The sequence below is a fragment of the Indicator indicator genome, unplaced genomic scaffold (assembly GCF_027791375.1).
Source record: "Indicator indicator isolate 239-I01 unplaced genomic scaffold, UM_Iind_1.1 iindUn_scaffold_65, whole genome shotgun sequence".
NCBI lineage: Eukaryota > Metazoa > Chordata > Aves > Piciformes > Indicatoridae > Indicator > Indicator indicator.
The window spans coordinates 168,673-187,000 of record NW_026539196.1 but is presented as its reverse complement, the minus strand read 5'-3'; the positions used below and the strand labels follow the sequence as shown (position 1 = coordinate 187,000).

At 59.1% G+C, this 18,328-nt stretch overlaps 1 protein-coding gene across 1 annotated transcript; it reads right to left on the bottom strand.

The window, feature by feature from the left end:
• Window positions 1–6,602: 6,602 nt before the first annotated feature.
• NUDCD3 (NudC domain containing 3) lies at window positions 6,603–13,344 on the bottom strand. The gene is made up of 4 exons (XM_054398578.1): window positions 13,195–13,344; window positions 12,938–12,990; window positions 8,736–9,141; window positions 6,603–6,896 (listed from the first exon to the last, which is right to left on the bottom strand). Exons 1-4 carry the CDS (start codon window positions 13,342–13,344, stop codon window positions 6,603–6,605), a joined length of 903 nt encoding a protein of 300 aa, XP_054254553.1.
• Between the last annotated feature and the right edge of the window lie 4,984 nt (window positions 13,345–18,328).

Here is an 18,328-nt window from a genome sequence, read left to right as displayed (position 1 = left end):
GAAGGTGCCAAGGCTCCCCACTACCAGGTGCCCACCCACACAAGGTGATGCCCTCCCTGCCCAACCAATGCACCTAACCCCAGCAGCTGGAGTCCCACCAGTCCCACCACATGGGCCCAAGCTGCTCTGTCCCAGCCCCTGCCAGGTGAGAGTTCTGCTCTTCTCCAAGCCCAGGGCTCCTCAGGGGAGCTCTCAGCCTCCCCTTTTGGTTTCTGGGTTGCTCAGCAGAACCAGTTCAGGTGCAGGGAAAAGCCACACAGAACAGCTCTGGAGTAGCAGCACAGGGCTGGGTTCCACCACTGCCACCAGAATTAGGTCAAGGGGAGCAGGGAAGGTCCCTGGGGATCTGCACATCCTTGGCTCTGAGAGGCCTCCTCTGAAGGAGCCACACACACCCCACCAGGCTGGCTCCAATCACAACCCCTGGCAAAGTGGGGGTAGGGCCAACAGGATTGAGCTGAGGAGCCCAGAGCAAGGTGGCCTCTTGCACCTCCATGACCTCTCCCACCAGCTGACAGCATCACGGGGCCATGCCAGCACTGGGGGCCCAGGGGAGTTGTGCCTGCCCCAGGCACACAGCCCCTGCCTGGCTGAAACAGAATCAGGCACAAGCTGTCCCCAGGCCCCAGCCCTGGGATCTTCTGCTTGGGAAGAGACAAAAATTTCTGGGTTTTAATTTAGTTATTTTTGGTGCCAGGACCTAATTTTGGAGCTCAGTTACCTTGGTAGGACAAAGCAAAGCCCTCAGAGACTCTGTGCCCGTGCCAGGAGCCTGGGGCAGGGCTGGGAACTGGGCCCTGACTGGGTCCTCACCAGCTGCCAGGATCTCAGCCAGAGCTCCAGCATCCCAGACCTTTGAGATGCTCCCCAAGCAACTGAGCTCCCAGAGCTCTGGGAGAAGGTTTTTGGACCTGGGGGAAGCCACAGCCTTGCTCCGTGATGAGAGTATTCCCCTGTCCCCTCCCTGGAGGTGTTCCAGGCCAGGCTGGATGAGGCCTTGAGCAACCTGGGCTGGTGGGAGGTGTTCCTGCCCATGGCAGGGGGCTGGAACTGGATGATCTCTGAGGTCCCTTACAACCCAACCCATTCCATCAGTCTCTGACTCCATCTGGCAAGGAGAACATCAAGAGAGGCTTCCCCTGCAGAACCTGGACACATCCCTCCAGGACAGCATCACAGGGCCAAGGCTGCAGCTCTGCAGAGGGACCCAGCAGGTGACAAGACAAGGATGCTCCCTTGGGTCTGCCCAACATGGGGCTTCCAGAGGCAAGGCTGTGGTGAAGTCTGCAACTCCCACCTGGCATGCTGAGAGGGACGATGGTGGCCCTGGGGGAATGGCACAGGAGCAAAGAAACAGGGCAGGAAGTGGAGAACTTTGTTGACTTCACACATAGATGAAGAGCAAAGGGATGGTCCTCATCACCCTGGCACCAGCAAGGAGCAATAGAAGATGGTGCAGGACCAGAAGGAAGAGACCTTTGAGATCACTGAGTCCAACCCTGAACCCAGCACTGCTAGGGCACCACCTGTGGGCCTCAGCACCACAGCTCCAGGGCTCTGGAACCCCTCCAGGGATGGGGACTGCACCACTGCCCTGGGCAGCCTGGGCCAGGCCTGGACAACCCTTTCCAGGAGGAAATTGTTCCTCAAGGCCAACCTGAACCTCCCCTGGGGCAGCCTGAGGCCATTTCCTCTTGTCCTGTCCTTGTTCCTAGGGAGCAGAGCCCAACCCCCCCTGGCCCCAGCCTCCTCTCAGGAGCTGCAGAGAGCAATGAGGTCTCCCTCAGCCTCCTCTTCTCCAGCCTCAACCCCCCAGCTCCCTCAGCTGCTCCTCCCCAGCCTCTTCTCCAGACCCTTCCCCAGCTCTGTTCCCTTCTCTGGCCCTGCTCCAGCCCTCAAAGTCCTTCTGGCAGTGAAGAGCCCAACCCTGACCCCAGGATTCTATCTGTGGCCTCCCCCTGTGCCCAGCCCAGGAAAATGACCCTTGCCCTGTTCCTGCTAGGACATGAGGAAGCCCTCACTTGCTCTCCATCTGCAGAGGAACACAAAGCCACTCCTGATGGTGCTGTAGCACCTGCTGTGGAGACCTCAAGCCAGAAAGGAGTTCTCTCCTTAGCCAGGAAGTCGTCAGCCAGCCACAGCCACAGGACACCAGGGGCTCCCTCTGGCTCAGGGCCACGAGGACATAGAGGAAGCATTCCTGGAGGAAGCATTCCTGGAGGAAGCATCCCCACACACTTGTTCTGTTCTCCTCTTCCTCAAGCATCTGCCATGGATGGAGACAGGATCTGGGGCCAGATGGAGCTGCACTGGACCAGGTCAGGCTGTTCTTGGAGGCTCAGGCTGGCTCCTGCTGGTGCCAGGCCCTGGGCACACTGGGGAAATTCCTCTGAGCAGCTGGCAGCAAGGATCAGAACCAGGACAGGATCCCTCCAGATCTGGATCAGGACCTTTCTGGGGCAGGCTGTAGGAGCAGCAGAGCCTCTGCAGTGAGCTTAGCAGGAAACCCCACAGGGACATCACCCACTTTAGGGCCAGGCTGGACAAGGCCTTGAGCAGCCTGAGCTAGTGGGGGGTGGCCCTGCCCATGATAGGGAGGTTGGAGCTAGGTGGTCTTTGAGGTCCTTTCCAACCCATTCTTGCTTGGATGGTCTCAGACAGAGCAGACCAGGAGCATGCACAGGCTCCCTCCCTTCCCCTGCCTGTCCTGAAAAAGGCTTGGATAGGGAATGCTTGGGATGATGGCTCCAAGGCTGGGTCTCCACAAATCCTCCCAGGGACAAGATCATGGAATGGGTTAGGTTGGAAGGGACCTCAAAGATCATCCAGGTCCATGGGCAGGGCCACCTCCCACCAGACCTCAGCCAACCTGGCCTTCCACACCTCCAGGGAGGGGGCATCCATGACCCCCTGAGCAACAGGCCTCCAGAGATGCCACTGCTGCCACCACTCCTAAACCCCACCACAGACACCTCAGCCCTCGTCGTCACCCCACAGACACACAGCACAGAGGAACTTCATCACCTGCCTTTCACAGGCAGGGCAATGAGGGACTTGGAGAGCAAGGATCCAAGTCATGCCACCCTTCCTTGCCCCTGAGCCACCTCAGGACCCACAAAGCTGCCTTGCTTCTGCTGTCCCCTCCCAGATGAAGCCCCGAGGCAGTAGCCACCACCTGGCTGTGCCCCACAGGCCGCTGCTGACTGCTGTGCTGGGAGTTGGCAGATCTGGGCTGCTCCCTGCCCTACATTCCAGGAGCAGGCAGGGTGGCAGAATGAGGCAGGTTTGATGGAGATGCTGCTGGCAGAGGCTTTGCTTCCCTGCCTGGGGATGGGGGAAAGAAAGGAGCTGGAAAAACCTTTCCCTCTCCAGCTCCCTCCTTGCAGCCCTGCTGCCAGAGCTGAGCCCCACTGGGAGCCTCTGGGTTGTGCTCAGCAAGGGCTGTGCAGCAGGAAGCAGCCAGGTCAATAGGGTCAGGGTCTGGGGGAGTCTGGGGGTGCACCTCCTGCTCCCCGCCGCTTTTCGGGGGGCTCCAGTGCCCCCTAGAGGCACCGAAGGCAAGTGCAGGCCCTTGCCTTTGTCCTACTTAGGGCCAGCAGCGTTCCCGAGGCCTGGAAGCCTCCCCAGACTGGTACTGCAGCCAGTTCATCCCAACCCTGCTGGCATGGGAGGATCTTATCCCACCAAGGTGTTTGGGGCACCAGGAATCAGCACAGGCAGGAGGAGGAAAGGGAACAAAGGGCATCAGGCAGGGCAGCTGTGCTCTGCTGAAGGTGGCTTCTTTGGCTTGAAGATCACTGAGGCCAACCCTGAGCCCAGCACTGCCCCAGCACCACCACCCCATGGCCTCAGCACCACAGCTCCAGGGTTTGGAAACCCCTCCAGCAACGGTGACTGCACCACTGCCCTGGGCAGCCTGGGCCAGGCCTGGACAACCCTTTCCAGGAAGAAATTGTTCCTCATGGCCAACCTGAACCTCCCTGGGGCAGCCTGAGGCCATTTCCTCCTGTCCTGTCCTTGTTCCTAGGGAGCAGAGTCCAACCCTCCCTGGCTCCAGCCTCCTCTCAGGAGCTGTAGAGAGCAATGAGGTCTCCCTCAGCCTCCTCTTCTCCAGCCTCAACCCCCCCAGCTCCCTCAGCTGCTCCTCCCCAGCCTCTTCTCCAGACCCTTCCCCAGCTCTGTTCCCTTCTCTGGCACTGCTCCAGCCCTCAAAGTCCTTCTGGCACTGAGAGCCCAACCCTGACCCCAGGCTTCCAGCTGTGGCCTCCCCAGTGCCCAGCCCAGGGGCACAATCCCTGCCCTGCTCCTGCTGCCCACCCCACTGCTGCTCCAGGCCAGGCTGCTGCTGCCCTTCTTGCCCACCTGGGCACTCCCTGGCTCATCTCCAGCTGTTGGCACCCAGCACCCCCAGGGCCTTTCCTGCTGGGCACTTTGCAGCCACTGTGCCCCCAGCCTGGAGCCTTCCTGGGGTAAGGTTCTGCTCCTTGTCACAGTCCCAGCACATGAAGGGCTCTGCATTCAGTGTCACATCTGCAGGCTGTAGAACAGCACCCGAGAGCCTGCAGCCTGTCAGAAGGACCTTTGGGACTTTTGGTGGGGACACAAACAAAGGTCTGAGGCAAGAATACAGCACATATGGACTGCAAAGAGGCACAAGCCCAGGGCAGTCTCAGCTCACAGCTTCACAGATGGCATTGAGCTGGAAGGGACCTTCCAAAGTCATCTTGTTCACCTCCCCTGCAATTGGATCAGGCTGCCCAGGGCCACTTTGAGTCTTATCCTGAATGCCTCCAGGGATGGAGCCTCAACCACACCCCTGGACAGCCTGTTCCAGTGTCTCACCATCTTCATGGTGCAGAACTTCTCCTGATGTCCAACCTAAATCTGCCCTGCTCCAGTTTCAAACCATTGTCCCTCATCCTGTCACTCCCAGCCCTTGTCCCAAGTCCCTCCCTAGCTCTCCTGGAGCCCCCTTCAGGTACTGGACGGCTGCTCCAAGATCTCCCTGGAGCCTTCTCTCCTTCAGACTGAACAGCCCCAACTCTTTCCCATATCTATTGGGGCCCTGAGCCTCTTCCCCTCCTCTCTCCGTAGGCTAAAGCTGGCCTGGAAGCACAGGGAGCAGCCCAGCCCCAGAGCCCTGCCTGCCCTGCCAGGGCTTTTTCTGGCCTGTTAATTCTGTGCTGGCAGAGGTGACAGAGTGACAGCCCTGGGGACAAGCTTCCTGTCACAGTGCCAGCACAGGCAGAACATAGCTGGTTCAGGTGATTTCATTTTTGGCTTCTGGCTTATTTTTATCCTGCAGGATGTGTGTCAGATGGGTTGAGCTAAGCACCAGTCCTCCTCTTCCCCTCTCCACTGCACTTTTACTTAGCAGGGGCCTTGGTTGGGCAGAACCCTTCCCCTTCCACCCCATGGCTCAGATCCTCCTGTGTTCAGGCTGCAGGCTCTGACTGCCACAGTCCTGCAACTTAGCATTCCACTGCCCACTAAGACTTTGGCTCTCAGACCACCCCTCTGGCCTTCAGACCACCCCTTCCACACACCAAAAGCTGACAACCCTTCAAGTCTTGGCTGCAAATGCTCTCCACCCCTCAGGGCCAGCCCAGTCCTCCCAGCAGCTTGCTGTCACCACTGAAGTAAAAGCAGCCCAGAAGACAGGGATGGGCAGCCCAGGCCAACATGGACAGAGCACAGCAAAGCCCCAGGTATGACCAGTGGGGGTGACTTGTCCATGGTGTGGGGCTCTGACCAAGAGAGACACCAGGAAAGCCAGGAGGAGACAGGGATGTGCCACAGCCAAGATGACCCAGGGAAAGACAACCAAAACCTGCAGAGGACCCCAGGGAAGGGGTTCAGACGCTGTGCCACCCTCTGGAGCTCACTGCCAACTACTCAGGGATGAGTTGGGTCAGCCCCAGATGCCCTGGAAGGGCTTTGAGACAAGAAGAGCTTAGTGCAAACCGAGGCTGCCCAGCCCTGCTTGCAGCAGGGGAGGCTGCTGAAAGAACACAGCAGAAGGGAAAATTCTGCAGCCCTTGACTGAGCTTCAAAGCTGGCCCTGCTCTGAGCTGGCCCAGAGGCCACTGGAGGTCTCTGAACCCAGTTTTTGTTGCCTGTGTTTGATGCCACCACTTCTGCCACACAGCCAGGCCTGACTGCACCCACAGACAGGTGCTGTGGGCATCTGTGTGAGCTCCAAGCTGACTGCTGGGAGCCCAAGCAGGGCAGGGCAGTCTGGCCCTGCATTTTTCTCACAAAAGGGTCACAGGATGGTGCCAGTTTCCTGGGGCAGTAACAGCTAGGACCATCAGACAGAGCTGTGACATCAGCCCAGCTGCACCACAGCAGGGACACAAGGAGGAGCCTCACAGACCAGACCAGCTCTGCAAGGACTCTACCAGCGATGAGCCAGCAGGGAAACACCAAACACCCCTGGGGCAACAAACCCTGCCGTCCTCTGGGGATCACACAAAACCCTACCCAAAGGAGCCCACGGGGGACCTCCTCAGAAAGCCCACAGAGAAGGGCAACCCCCCTGAAAAGCAGGACAGAGAAACCCCCTGCAGGGCTTGGCCAAGAGCATGAAGAAAGCAAAAGCCTTACGTGGGCAGCTCTGGTGGCTGGGGCTGTGGCAGGGCAGCAGCTCCCGGGGGCTCTGCCAGCACAGGGCCCATGGCCAGCTCTGGGGCATCCCCAGCTCCTCCAGCATCCAGCGCTGAGCTGTGCTCTTCTGTTGTCTCCACCTCAATCTCCTGAGCTGCAGGGGACAGCTTCACCCTCTCAGCATCTGCAGCAGCCTCCTCTTCCTCCTCCTTCTTCTTCATCTTGGCCTCCAGCTCCTGGCGCCTCCTCTCATCGTCCTGCCTGGCCATGTGCTCGAAGGCTTTGAAGGCCTGAAAGAGAAGCAGCAAAGGAGCAGGTCAGCGATGTGTGCCCCATGCCGAGGACTGTGTCACACACAGGGGCACTGATTCCTGTCCTCTCTCTGCACATGAGATGCCCCCCACTCCCGACACCCTTCAATCTCCAACCAAATCAGCCAGAAGTACCACAGCCACACTCAGCACCCCAGAGCCTGAGCTCCTGGCAACTGTTCTGAAACCATTCCTTGGGTCATACCCTGGCAGCTGAGCTCACATAAGCCCAGGAAGGGTTGCTCCAGGGAAAGGACAGCACTGAGCTCCAGCTCCCGGCAGGGAGGGGACTCTGAGGGAGCTATCACCCCTCCAGCTTCCCCTTGCCAGCATTCCAGGCTCACCTGAAAGCCCAAAGCTAAGACCAAACCTCCAAGGCCCAAGCAGGATGAGCTGCAGCAGGAGACGCTGGGGGACAGCTGCTGGGAGCTCACTTAGCTGGCACAGGTGAAGGAGCAGAGTGACCTCAGAGCTGCCTGATTCAGGCCTCAACTATGCACTGGTACAGAGAACAGCCAGAGGTGTGGCAGGCAAAGAGGTCACTGCCCAGGCCAGCAGCAGTCAGTGCCGTCCCAGCCTGCACCTTCCTTCCAGCCATGCCTCCAGTTAAAAGTTAAAGCCCCAACCCACACTGTTTGCTGCCTCCTTTGCAATTGCTTTTACTCACCACCAAGCCCCAGCAGCCATTCCCAGCTCCTTCTCCCCAGCCAAAGGCCAAGCTCAGGCCAGCCTCACGCAGATGGTGCAGAGCCTTCAGACTGGGTCTTTCCCCTGGGCTGCAGCCAAGTCAGGACAAGACCCTTCCAAACTACCCCTCACAACACAGCTCCTTGTGCCTGCAGCCTCAGCCCTTAAACAGTCTCTAGGACATGAGGAAGATCTTCCACCATCACTGCCCTCTGCAGCCTGAGACCCCTCTGGGTCCCCCACTCACCCCACAGTGAGGACTACCCCAGGACCTTCTCATGCCATAAGCCACTGCAGGGAGGAGGGCAGGGAGCTGCCATCAGTCAGAGCAGAGGAACAGCCCAAATCCAGCCTCAACCCTGGCTTTAGGAGCTTGTTTCCTCCCTGCTAATAATGATTAACGACAGAGCAGCCCTGGATCAGGGACCTCCAGCACTGCCCCAGCACCGGGGCCAGCCCAGCAGCAGCTCAAGGCTTTTGCCATCTCTCACCCATGACTGCAGTGAGGCCAGTGCTGGGCCACCCACAGAGCAGAGCCCAAACCAGCTCCCCGCAGGGCTCCCAGGGCCCTGCCTGCCTTTGGCCGCTCTCCACAGGGCTCCCTGCGCTCCCAGGTCAAGGTGGCAGCTCTCCAGAAGCCTGCCTTGGCCCTGTGCCGCCGGCATCAGCCGGGGCCCGGCTCCGAGGCAGGAATCGCTCCCTGGCTCTCGCCAGGAGAGCCTCGCAGTCCCCGCCTGCCCGCTGGGCTCCTCATCCTCGCAGGGGTGACGCTTCCCAGCCGACCTGCCAGGACTCCTCTCCCGCCTCCTCCGCCCGTGCTCCGGGCGAAGCCGGTAACCGGGGGCTGCTATGCTGCCCGGCCCCCGTTCCCGTTCTTCCCCACCTGCATCTGTACACCACAGTCGTCCCAGAGCCGAGCGGGGCTAGCCGCCCCACTGGCAAACTCCGCCCCAGCCGCGGGGGTCACGGCCCGCTTAGCTCGGTGGAGACAAACACGGCTCGTGCGGCCCAGCGACGGGGACAACATCGGCCACCAGCGCCTCCGCCTCCCACCGACAGCCAGCACGGCCGGGCCTCACCACCGCCATCGCTCGCCAAAGATTAACAGCCCCGGGCGGGTGCAACAGGTACCTGGAGAGTCATGGCCTGCGCCGCGCCGGGAGGGAAGCCCAGGCGGTCCCCGGGCCGCAGGAGGAGCCGGTAGAAGTCGGTCTTGCGGTAGAGGAAGCCGAAGAGGACGCGCAGGAACTCCTCCACGTTCCCGACGTGCTGCAGGATGCCCAGCAGCGCCTGGTCGTACATGTCGGTGAGCGTGGCCGCGGGCTCCATGACGGCTCCCGGCCCCGCTGTCACGGCAACAGCTCCCAGGCTCGCTTCCGGTCCGCGCCGCGCCGTCCCCTGCACTTCCGGTTCCGGCCTGCTACCTCTCGTCCCCTTCCCCCCGCGCCTCGGCCCGACCGGAACCCGCCCCACGAAGCGATGTTCCGTGGTCCGGGGCGGCCCCCCCAGCCCCGAGGCAGGCAGCGGGATCCCCAACCTCCCCCCGAAGGCAACAGCGTTCCCTCCTCATCTCAGTTGCAGAGGACCACCAGACCAGTGGCACCAGTGGGGCCCTTTGCACCCCCCAGTACCCAGAGCACCCCAGTGCCCACAGTGGCACCCATGAGACGACCCCCTGCTCCCCTCCAGGACCCTGGGGACACTCAGCGCTCCAAGACCAGCAGTGCGACCCCTACATTCCCCCCCCCAGCCCCACTGCAGCCAGTCAGGGGGGACATGGGGCCGCTTCTTGGCCTTGCCCTGGGTGGCCCTGGCACAGGGCCCCAATGGGGCTCAGCACCCCCCAGGCCACGCAGCCGTGAGGCCTAGCAGCAGGTTGGGCTCCACAGAAGGGAACTCCAGCCCCACACCCAACATGGCAGGACTGGCACTGTGTCCTGTGAGGGTGCAGGGATCCTACCCCCCACAATTGTGAGGGGGACCCATGGGGGTTGGCAAGCACCCAGATTGAGGGGGCAATGGGGTCCTGCAGGTGGGCAGCACCCCTGACTTGAGCTGCACATCCTGGTGCTGTCATCAATGTCCTTCCTGCCCTGCTCCCAGCTGCCTCATCTCTGGCCCCTGACAGCTGCATTGCCTCACGTCCAAGCCACTGCACCTCCCATGTCCCCAGGCACCCTTTCCCCATTCCCCCCATGTCTCAACCACCCCCTCCCCATTCCTGTGCTCCCACCCCCTTATGTTCCCATGTCCCCTCTCATGGTCCATTTGGATCTCTCAGGTTTCCAGGACAATGGATTCTGAAAATGAAGCTTTATTTAGGAGTTCCTCAGAAAAGATGAACACACCAAGGAGGGCTCTGCTCCATCCCTTCTGCACACTCATCCACCTCATGAACTCACCAACTCATCCCTTGTGTCAGGAGCTTCTCACCCACAAGTTCTCCAACTCATAACTTCTAACTTGTAGCTCCTGCAGCTGTGAGGTGGGAGGGGGTGAAAGTGCTGATCCATCCTCCATCCCAGCACAGGTGTTCCCAGGTGTGATGGTTTTAAGACTGTCTTTAATTTTTCTTCTCACAAAGTTTGAGCAGAGAAAGTGAAAGAATGTAAATAAATCACTTTTGAGTGTAAGAAAGCAAAATAATGATTGTTCTAAACACTTCCATTGGAGAGAGAGAAATGTTTAAGAATCATTACTCAAAACAAAGTATCTCAGTCAGCTTGCTCAGCTTCTGTCTGCCTGCTGCTTCTTTTCTGGCTGAAGATAACACTCATACTGGCCTTGACAGGCTGAGTCTAACAGCCTCTGCTTCTTGACTCTCTGCCTTCTCCCAGGGTGGTCTGGGGAGAGTCCTTCTGGTCGGGGAGGGGGGAGGCCCCTTGGTGAAAGGTCCCTTGGGGAAGAAGCACAGCCCCTCGAGGGGAGGGGGAAGCCAGGGGGCTTGGTTGTGTTTTTCTGTTTATTGTACATATTTGTAGATGTTATGAATAGTGTAGATTTGTACATATTCATTGCATTGCATCATAGAGTGTGGTTTTGCCTGTAAAATACAGCTTCATTTGCTTCCAGACTGAGGTAGCCTGGTTATTGTCGCTGTGGGAGGGGGATTTCAGCTCTCACACTGTTACACCAGGAAGCAGGAGAGCCTTGGCACTCTGACTGCTCCTGGGTCCCCTCCCAGGGGTGAGGGGTGAGCCAACCCTTCCAGTTTGGATGCTTGGCCTGCCCTTGATTGGCCTGTCTGTGGGTGGTCTGGCTTGGTTGGCTTCCTGGAGACAGCAAGGTACCAGTGAAGTGCCCATAAGCCAGCAATGTGCCCTTGAGCCAGCAATGTGCCCTGGTGGCAAGAAGGCCTCAGTGGTGTCCTGGGGGGCATGGAGAAGAGTGTGGGCAGCAGGGTGAGGGAGGTTCTGCTGCCCCTCTGCTCTGCTCTGCCCTGGGCAGGCCACAGCTGCAGTCCTGCCTCCAGGTCTGGGCTCCCCAGTTGCAGAGCCTGGGAAGTGCTGGAGAGAGTCCAGGGCAGGCTGGGAAGCTGCTGAGGGGCCTGGAGCAGCTCTGGGAGGAGCAAAGGCTGAGAGCCCTGGGGCTGAGAGCCTGCAGAAGAGCAGCCCCAGAGGGGAGCTGAGCAATGCTCAGCAAGAGCTAAAGGAGCTGTGGGGGGCAAGAGGCTGGGGCCAGACTCTGCTCACTGGTGCCCAGGGACAGCACAAGGGGCAAGGGGCACAGACTGGCACCCAGGAGGTGTCACCTGGAGAGGAGGCAAAAGTTGTTTGTTGTGAGGGTGCTGGAGGGCTGGAGCAGGCTGCCCAGAGAGGTTGTGGAGTGTCCTTGTGTGGAGAGCTTCCAACCCCCCCTGGGCACTGTGCCCTGGGCAAGCTGCTGTGGGTGCCCTGCTAGAGTAGGCGGCTTGGGCTCATGAACTCCAGAGGTCACTTCCAACCCCTCTGTAATAAATAAAAATGGAATTATTTGTTAATCATATGTGAGAGCCCCGACTGTTCTCTGCTCACCCTTTTTCCTAGGCAATCTGTTCAAGCCAAAATGTGAAATAGGCTCCTTATCACGTTTCCAAATCCCAGAGGGCTTCTCCCCACACCGGTAAACAGCTGTGGGGTGTCCACCCGGCAGGGACAATAGGTGGTTATTACTGTCATCAGAGCAGGGGAAGAGCATTTCACACCTTGTCTCCTCTATTCAGACCTCTGCTGATAGACAATGAGGGAAGGTGGGGGATTTGGAGCACCAAATCCCAGCAGCAGCATCACTGAGGCAGAGACTGACAGCCCTGAGAGGCTGACATGGGCTGTGAGTACAGCTGGGGAGACTCCAGATTGGGCAGATTGGATTTGTAAGGTCTGTTAGTGCTCTGACAAAGAGTTCCTCATCATGTCTGCTAAATCTAGCAGCCAGTGTTAAAGGAGCAGGAAATCTGGGGCAATGAGTGTTTAACTGTGGGGTTCAGACATCAGGTCTCTGAATTTGGGTTGTTCGGCACTTCAACTAGTTCCTGTATCAGACAGACAAAAAGCTCAAGTTCAAATCACAGCAATAATGAAAGCAGCTGAGCTGGGATGTCTACAAAGCCACTGAAATATGAAAAACAAGATTTAAGGAGTGGATACTAAAGATGTAGCTGTTACATAATGTCTATCATATACATTGCTTCCCTCCTCATGGCAAGGAGAAGAGTTTCACTGGCCTGGACAAATCTGCTGTGCCGTAGCTAGTGGAGAGTTTCAAATTCCTTGACTTTAAAATGTAATGAACCACCTACTCTATCACAACAATAATTGTTTTCTACATATTTCTTACCCATAAAATACGTATCTAATCCGAAGTCTTTGTAATAAATAGAAATGGAATTATCTGTTAATCATATGATGTTAAGTTTAAATGATGTTAGATTAATAATTATCTTTTATAATAGCTTAATAGTGGAATGTAGGTTGCTTTGCTTATTTGCCAAGACTTGTAACTAAACTACAACAGACAGCCTTGTGTATCATAGGCAGCTTTGTGTATCTGTCAAAGTCCTGTATTCTAACATTCCTAAGCCGGATCCACGACTCCTTGCTGGATATCTACGCATATGCAGAATGATAAACTGGCTCCGAGTATGCAGAACAAGAGATAAGGAACTGAAACAATGCAAAGAGACTGAGATGATGCTGAACTCCTACCCTATAAAAGGAGTCTATACGATACTGTCAGATGTGAGCCGTGGAGGAACAGGAGATTCCCCCGGCTGCCCAGCGCTGTTTTTGCTCACTTACCAAATAAAACTTTAAATTTAACCACATAAAATTGGAGTGGTCATTTTTGTCAATTACACCTCCATGCTGGGATCCCGTGATTCTATGACTGGTGGACAGTTGGGGGTTACCTGGGGGGCAGGAGCATCAGGAGCAGGCAGCCCACAGCTGTCCCTGCCACGGCAGTGGGTCAGGATGGGGTAGGTTTGGGACAGTGCTCTGGGGGATCCGATCCCCTGGCCGCCTTTCCGTTGGCTCCTGCTGTTGTGTTCATAGCACAACAACCACCGCCAGTATTCCCCACTCCAGGAATGCTGATGGTTTCCCAGCCCTACGTTGGTTCCCTCGGTGCCGGTGTCCCTGGGCTGGGTGACGTTTGCCCGCGAGCAGAGCAGGGGCGGCGGTGGCTGCTGCGAGCCGCCAGGCGGCGCCATGACCCCAGCCGAGCGGGTGCCTCTAGCGGGGCCGAAGCGGAAGTGACGCATGAGGGCGTCATGGCGGGCAGTGAGGCTGTGCTGGGCCTGGTGCAGGCCGTAGCGCAGCCCTGGGGCAGCGCCGCGCCTAGGGCTGAGGCGCCGAGGGGCGTGCGGCTCCTGTCAGCGCTCGGCCCTTGCTGCCGCACGCAGGCCTGACGGGTGAGGCAGGTCGTGAGCGCCACGGCGCGGGGCTCCGCGCCGCCTCCCATCCGCCTCCGAGGGGGCAGCCTTGAGCTGGGCAGCACAAACCCGGCCGCAGCTGTCCCTCCTGGCTCTTTACGCTGTGCCCACGCTCCCTGCCCGCCCCAGAGTGTTTTCCGGTGTCAGTGCCGGGCCGGGGTGCCAGGGCCGAGGTCTTGGGGCTTCTGGAGAGGCCAGGTCAGGCCAGGGATTGTCCCAGTCACGCCGGCTCCAGGGCCACAGTGAGGCGTGGGATTCTGGGCTGGGCCAGGCTTTGGGATGCTCACAGGTAATGGCTGTCCCAGAGCTGCTCATCGGAGCGCTACGACATTCACAGCTGCTGTCTGGAAAGTTGGAATCTCACATAAGGAGGTTCCCGTAAGGGCTGCAGGTCCAGAGATTCCTAACTGCCGAGGGACCAACTCCTCAGTGCTGGCATCTGGGCTGGGCCATTGGTAGCAGACTCCACTGCACATCTGCTTTGTTTTCCATCACCTAGGGATTCTCAACCACATCCTCACTGGAAAGGCTGCACCATCAAACCTCCCCCTGCATCCAGTGGGACACCTCCGCCTCCCCTGACCAGCGTAGCCCCAGCGCTCCACATGTGGGGCTTTTTCCACTGAGTGCCAATAATCTCAAGGACATCCCAACTTTGGAACAGTTGGCCCTGACAGAGTGCAGGAGCTGGGATGCTCCCAGCCCCCCTTAACCCTTTCCTTCCCCAGGAGAAGCTGTGAGGCTGTTTGAGCGGGAGGGAACCCATGGAGCCCCCACATTCCCTCCTGGGAGCCCCCAGAGGCTCCTTAGCAGCCAACAGCCAGGGCACATCATGGCACTGCCACGATGGTAAATGATACAACATGGCCCTGAGGCCCCCCAGAGCCCCTGCTGCTGCAGCCTCTTGTGCTGCCCAAAACCTGCTGTCCCCCAGGCTGGGACTGACCCTGCAGTCTGGGGACACTGTGGGGGAGGAGCAGAGGTGAACCCCCAGCCATGCTTCTTGTCTCTCTTCCAGGTGCAGCCACCCTGTGCCCACTGCCCAGGCAGGAGCAGTCATTGCCCACAGCCTGGGCACTCTTTGTGGAGGGGGGAGGGGAGACAGGCAGTTACACTGGGAGGATTCCCTGGTCTTCCCCAGGGGAAGCAGCCTCTTGGCTGGCAGCCAGGACAGACAGGGCCCTGCAGGACTCACAGACGCAGCCCCATGCCCAGAGCAGCAGCAGAGCCCCTGGGAGAAGGACACAGGTTGGGGGGGCTGGGGCCACCCCCCCCCCCACCCCCCCAACAAGGGCTGCAAGGCCTTGGTGCTGGACACCCCCAGTGTCCCCTCCAGCAGGGACAGGGCTGGCTGCAGAGCCCTGCTCAGCCTCCAGCCCAGCCCAGCCCTGCTCAGGCCCCACCACACTCAGCTCTGGAGCCAGCTTTGCCTCCCTGCCACAGCCAGAGCCCTGCTCCACCTGGGAATGGCCAGGGAGGGAGCTGCAGGCCCCCTCCTCCTCAGGCTGCACTTTGGGCAGCTGCAATAACAGCAGTGGGAGGTGGGGGTGGCAGTGAGAACAGAATCAGCTCAGCAGTCAGGAGGTGCCTGCAGCTCAGCTCTTGCCATTGGCCATGCCCCAGCCCAACTCCTCAGCCTGGGGCTGAAGCAGCTCCTGGATCCTCTGGGAAGCAGCCTGGCTGCAGGTGTGGAGTGAGGACCCCCTTGGAGCACCCCCAGTGCCAGGGCTTGAGGGGCTGTTCCAGAAGGAGGCTGTGAGGGACAGTGGGACAGGTGTCCCCCTCCCCCAGGCAACAGCACTGGAACCTTCTGGAGAGCTGAGTGACAGCTGCCCCCTCCCTGGGGGTGTTCAAGGCCATGTTGGATGAGGGCAACCATGTCTGGCTGTGAGTGTCCCTGCCCATGGCAGGGGGCAGCTCTGAGGTCCCTTCCAGCCTGAGCCATGCTGTGGTTCCCTGACAGACCTCCAGCCCATGAGGCACCTCGCTCTGGAGACCTTGCTGGTGGTCATCATCTGTGACCACGAGCCCTGATCCCCCCAGGGTTTCGATGGAGTCCTGTCCTGTAGGCCATTCCGAGTCCTCTTGGAATCACACAGTCACAGCAAGGTTCTGCCCACCACCTCCCAAGGACACCCCTCGAGGTTGGGTGCCCTCACTGACCACTTGTCACAGGCCCTCCCCTTCCCCTGGCACCGTGAAGCTCTGAGGTGCCCCTGGCAGCAGCAGCACCCCTGCTGAGGTGCTGTTTTCCATGTAGCTGAGCAGGACCTTCCCTTGGTGAGCCCTTGGTGACCCCCTGATGACCACCCTGTCAGCTGCATGCTTGCCACAGCAGCCAGCCTGATCTCCCTCCTTTCTCCAGGCCCTGAGGTTGTCCTCACAGGTCTGGACTCTCCTGGCTCTTCCCCCACTCCCATCTTGCCCATTGGAACAACTCTGGCCAGCCCCCAGGCAGCAGGGACCTCCCCAGCCCCCCAAGACCCTTGGAAGGTGATGGAGAGGGCTCCTGCCATGGCAGCCAGCAGCCTCTTCAGTCCTCTGGGGTGGGTCCGATCAGGCCCCATGGACTGGTGAACACTCAACTACTCCTGGACAGTTGCAGGGTTTACAAATTGAAGTCCCTCCTCCAGCACTTGTGGTCCTCAGTCCCGTCTTGGCACTCATCCCACCCCAAGAGCCTCTCCTTCTGTTTTCTTCCCTCTCCAGCTGAGGAGGTGGCAGCTGGTGTCCACCTTGGCCAACCCCCCCACACCAGACAGAGATGGAAACTAAATGAGCCACCCTGTGTGCTCCCCTCCCACCCTGCTCCTGCTGCTTCCCTTGCACTTCCCTTGCTGCTGCATTTTGAGGTCCATGTCCCTTGTGCTGCCACAGTCTGGACCACAGCAGGGCCTCAAGCCTCCTTCTGGGTCATCCCTGGGCCTCAGCCCATTCTCCATGGCAGTGTCCACAGCACCAGGTGACCTTCTGGGGCCATCCCAGTGGAGACTCTGGGGTGGGCAGGGAGCGTGGGTGCCAGGCCTTTCAGCTCAGCTATGGCACAACAGTGCCAGGGCTAGGGGCATCTTGATGGTGGGAACCATTTGCAGGCACTGGAAGGGCAAGAAGCCATCAGGAGCCAGCAAGCATGGCTGACAACCACCTCTGGGCAACCTTCTGCGGTGGCCTGGCTGTCCTGGGAGCTGAGGGGACAGCAGTGGCTGCCATCTGCCAGACTGTACCAAGGTTTGGGGCATTCTCTCCCAGTTGGTCCTCACAAAGAAGCCAATGGAGAGGACAGTCTGGATGTGCAGTGAGGTGGAGAAGGGTGACACAAAGCCTGGCTGGAAGCCAGAAGCTCATGGAGCACCCCAGGAGCCAGTGCTGGACATGGGGTCCAGTCCTGCTGAATATCTTCCTTAATGTGGAAGAGACAGAGTCCCCCAGCAGCAGGGGTGCAGGTGACAGGGAGCTGGGAGGAGTGGCTAAGATCCCAATGTCCTGCTGCCAAGCCAAGGGACCTGGAGAAATGGCCTGTCAGGAAGCTCAGGAATTTCATGGCTGGGAGCTGGGGCAGCAGAGGAACAGGAGAGTGAGCACCAAGCCTTCAGCTTCAGTGCTCCCAGGAAGGACAGCAAAGTTCTGGTGCAGGCTGTGGCCATGGAATGGTTTGGGTTGGAAGAGACCTTCAAGGTTGTCAAGTCCAACCCACTAGCACTAGAAAGCCACCCCCAGGCCACGTCCCTCAGCATCACAGCTCCAGGGCTTTGGAAGCCCTCCAGGGATGGGGACTGCACCACTGCCCTGGGCAGCCTGGGCCAGGCTTCTGGACAACCCTCAAAGAGAAGAAATTGTTCCTCATGGCCAACCTAAACCTCCCCTAAGGTTAGGATTGGCCTGAGCTGCTGCTGGGGCTGGGTCTCAGGCAGCGTCAGGAGGCTATCGTAGCACCTTTCCGTCATGCAGGAGTTCTTGCAAGGCTGGAGACAGGGAAAGCCAGCAGGGACCACAGAATCACCTGGTGGGAAAAGCCCTTGAGGTCATGGAGCTGACCCAGAACCAACATCTGCCTGTGCACAGCTCTGGGACCATGGCCCTGAGCTCCTCATCCAGCACCTCCAGGGATGGCGACTCCACCACCTCCCTGTGCAGCCTGGGCCAGTGCCCAGTGACCTTTTGGGTGAAGAAATTGTTCCTCATGTCCAACTTGAACTGGGCCAACCTGAGGCCATTTCCTCTCCTCCTGTCCCTTGTTGCCTGAGGGAAGAGTCAGGTCCTGACCTCTCTACAACCTCCTCTCAGAGCCCTCAGCCTCCTCTTCTCCAGCTCCCTCAGCTGCTGCTCCCCAGCCCTCTTCTCCAGCTCTGTTCCCTTCTCTGGCCCTGCTCCAGCCCTCAAAGTCCCTCTGTCAGTGAGAGGCCCAAACTTGACCCCAGGCTTCCAGCTGTGGCCACCCCAGTGCCCAGCCCAGGGGCACAATCCCTGCCCTGCTGCTGGCTACACCATTGCTGCTCCAGGCCAGGCTGCTGGTGCCCTTCTTGCCCACCTGGGCACTCATTGGGCTGTGCTCGTGCAGGACCTCCTGCTCTGGCTGCCCTCAGTCCCCACCCAAACGCCAAATAAAGCCTCTGGGGGCAGACCTGGCACCGTGCTGCTCTGCAGGATTAAGTGTGACAGGAAAGCTGCTGAGCAGAGAAGGCCCTGGGGGTGCTGTTGACAGCAGGTGAAGATGAGCCACGGAGTGCCTGGGTGGCCAAGATCCAGCTCTGCATGCACCTGGGGTAGGGTTGATGGATGAATGGACCTCTGGTTTCCCCTGAAAGAGCAGCAC